General features: G+C 41.4%; 1 protein-coding gene across 1 annotated transcript in view; it reads right to left on the bottom strand.

Annotated features, from left to right (window-relative positions):
- The window catches only part of LOC104499598 (delta and Notch-like epidermal growth factor-related receptor), a gene marked incomplete at its 5' end in the record, with an annotated part of 10,745 nt that extends 7,868 nt beyond the window's left edge, over window positions 1-2,877 (bottom strand). The window contains 2 exons of the mRNA XM_010143123.1: window positions 1,559-1,690; window positions 2,764-2,877. Coding sequence (XP_010141425.1) covers window positions 1,559-1,690; window positions 2,764-2,877 — 246 coding nt within the window. The remainder of the gene's footprint in view (window positions 1-1,558; window positions 1,691-2,763) is intronic.
- Between the last annotated feature and the right edge of the window lie 218 nt (window positions 2,878-3,095).

Below are 3,095 nucleotides of genomic sequence, written 5' to 3'. Positions count from 1 at the left end.
TTCAGCTATGAACAGATGCTGTGTGTAGAGAAATACACCCTACGCAGAGACAACCTCCTCCCGCAAGAGAGCAAAGTCTAAGCAGAGTTCTAGCTATTCTTTCTCTCTTGTACACTTATAATCGAGGTCAGAAAGGAGTCAATATTGACCAAGCACAGATGCAAGCTTGCGCCCGCCTGTCATATACAGTGTTTAGGGGCACGTGTCCCTTACAGGGGAAGCAGGAATAACGGAGTAGCTGGGCAGCAGAAAAGGCTCCTTCCACCTGCTTAGTGACTAGAGCATGCCAGCCAGAGGGCTCCAGAACCAGCATCACTGATTTCACAGAGAACACGCGCAGGGCTCAGAAAGCCTGCGAGCCAGTCAGCTTCCCTTTGGCATCTATTCATTCCGTAACATAACAGAAATGTAATTGTACTACACTGAGGTACTAAAAAGAAAAAAGTAGACATGTTTAAGTAAAAGAGGAGTAAAAAAGAGAATCTTCATATGCATCTTGAGTAAATGAGATCTACAAAACATTTTTTGTTCCAACCTTTGTGTAGGTATTTTCTTATGAAGGTACAATAGAAGCTCTCTAAGTCCTTTCTGTTTTTGGGGTTTTTTTTTTAAACCTATCGCCTACCCCTGCAACATTAGCTGTGCTAAGAGGTGCAAATCCCCTCACACAAACTTGTGTATCTGTACAGAGACTTGACGGGATCTATGACCACAGCACCTCAGCATTCAAGCAGTTAAATACACTGCTAAACACCCTAGTAAAGACAATATCTGCAGCCCAAGAATAAAACATCAGAAATACAAAGCAGCTCCATGAGAAGCAAACCTAACAAAGCCTAATTTCCATTTTAACTCTTCCAAGGCTGGGCTTCATGCTTCCTTCCTCTCATGGACTCTACTGCTTCATGAGGGTGCACTTACACTGAAGCTTTTCCCTATACCAAGAAGCGAGATCACACTGAAGCAGTTCCTTCACTAGACCCACCAATGGAACCTCTTTAAGTCTTACTAAGTGTTTAGGAAATATTTTGGTTTAGAGACCTTTATCGTTCTAACAGAAACCAATCTTGGGTTGGACAAGTTATTCCTGAAAAAGTTGGTGAACACATGCCCACACAGGTCACAGCACAATTACACAGGACCTGTTTCCTTCGGTAAGCAGGTTCAGCTTTGTTTTGCTGAAACATCACTTGAGCTGCAGGTGCTCAGAAGTCAACGCAAGTCTGTCAGGACCGTGCTTCTAGCACTGTGGAAGTATGCTTTACCCAAGGTAAGTAGGAAAGTAAGCTCTGAAGCACAAGTGCAATTAAAAGGCCAACTGCTTAGTGCCCAGTGTGAGGTAACATCTCTGACAACCTAATCCAACACATCTCTAAGTAAGGTGCCCAGAAACAGGATTCTCTAACTTTCACTTGTGAAACGTTATGCCCGAAAAGAAAATGCACTTAACAGAATTTTGATTATTTACAGATGATTCAGACTACTTGTTCAGATTAGTATTTAGACACAAATATAGATTTATTATAATGTATCATTTTTAGAAAACTACAAAACTTACGTATCTCGCAGTTTGCACCGACCCATCCGTGTGGACAGTGGCACATGTAACCACCAGGCTGATCTATGCAAGTTCCAGCATGGTGACATGGGTTGCTGTCACAGTCATTTACATCAATTTCACATTCTTCACCTTGTATCAGAAAAACAAACAAACAACAAAACCCAAACTTGTATACAGCGAGTGCCTCAGTAGCAGGTACATCATCAGTCATTTAATTTTACTCTAGCTGAAAAACACCTTATAGCTCAATAGCATCTTTATTCTCAGAACATGGAAAGTGTTCCATAACTGTTTCAAGAAGTCTCACAGAGCTCCAAGAAGGAATGCTATCCTCCTTCAACCAGGTGAAAACAGAGTCTGAGCACTAAGTGACTTGACTAACCCCACCCAGATTATGTGTTTCTCATTTCTTTAACTGTAAATTCCTTCAAGAAAATGTGGTGTAACCATTTATCCTGTATATTCTGAAGTGCTGTACAAAACTGTAGATATTCAGTGCCTCGAAGAAACAGCCACTGTAGAATGGAAAGCTAATTCTTTTTAAAAAAAAAAAAAAGAGTCCTTGAATTAGCACAGACCAAAAACCACAATTTGACCTACAAAACAGCTATGAAGGGGTTTATGTATTACTGTTGGATATCACCTTACATAACTAACAGAGCATCAGGTGGTGAATTGAGAGCAGACACGTGGATTACACCAATCAGGACAGTTTAAGCACGAGGCCAAAGGATTAAATGGGCTGCCTACCATTACTCTGAAAGTGTGAGCTGATTCAACACAAGCACTTTAGGGCGTTTAGCAATTGCACGTTCAGGTAACAAAATAACTTGCTTCTTCAGCTCCCAGTAACTAAGGTCCATGTTAAAACGTTTAACAGTTTCAACAGTGTCTAATTAGTATATTGACTTACCTGGAAGCTTTCAAAATGTTATTTTAAAAACACAATCCAGTCGCAAACAGTAAGGTCATAACGCATGTTAAATAGCTGTTAGCATAGTGAATTCTGCAAACATTTTAAAGCTCAAAGCAGCTGCAAGCTGTATCAAGAACTTTTCATTCCCACTAGACTATCTACAATTCAGCAAAGACCAGGTTAACTCGTTTCCTTGAAGGGACACAGTCTCACTTGGTGTTTGCCTTCTTTTGGACACAGCAAACGCAGACAACTAGGCGTTCTGTGAGACGTGCAGATTACTTGCCTGTATATCCAGGTGCGCAAATACATGTCGCATTTAGACCTTCGCTGTCACAAGTGCCACCGTTCTGACAGTTGATATTAACACAGGGATCTTTGTATAATTCACAGTGTCTTCCTGAAACAGTAAAATAAGTAATTGCCATTAACATGACCTATCCTGACAGCATCAAATCAGCACATGCCGTCACTCCACTTGAGCTGGATGAGCACTATGATGTGCAGTCTCCAGATTTGTCCTATTAGGCTGATGCCATGGCACTCAAGCCATGTATTTCATGGTGGCTCCTCCCATCCACTGAGGCTTTGGGATAAGAGAGGTAGGGCAATTTCTGC

Source organism: Buceros rhinoceros, unplaced genomic scaffold (assembly GCF_000710305.1).
Source record: "Buceros rhinoceros silvestris isolate BGI_N320 unplaced genomic scaffold, ASM71030v1 scaffold2979, whole genome shotgun sequence".
Taxonomy (NCBI): Eukaryota; Metazoa; Chordata; class Aves; order Bucerotiformes; family Bucerotidae; genus Buceros; species Buceros rhinoceros.
Note: the sequence above shows the minus strand (reverse complement) of the source record. Positions and strands in the feature narration are given on the sequence as shown.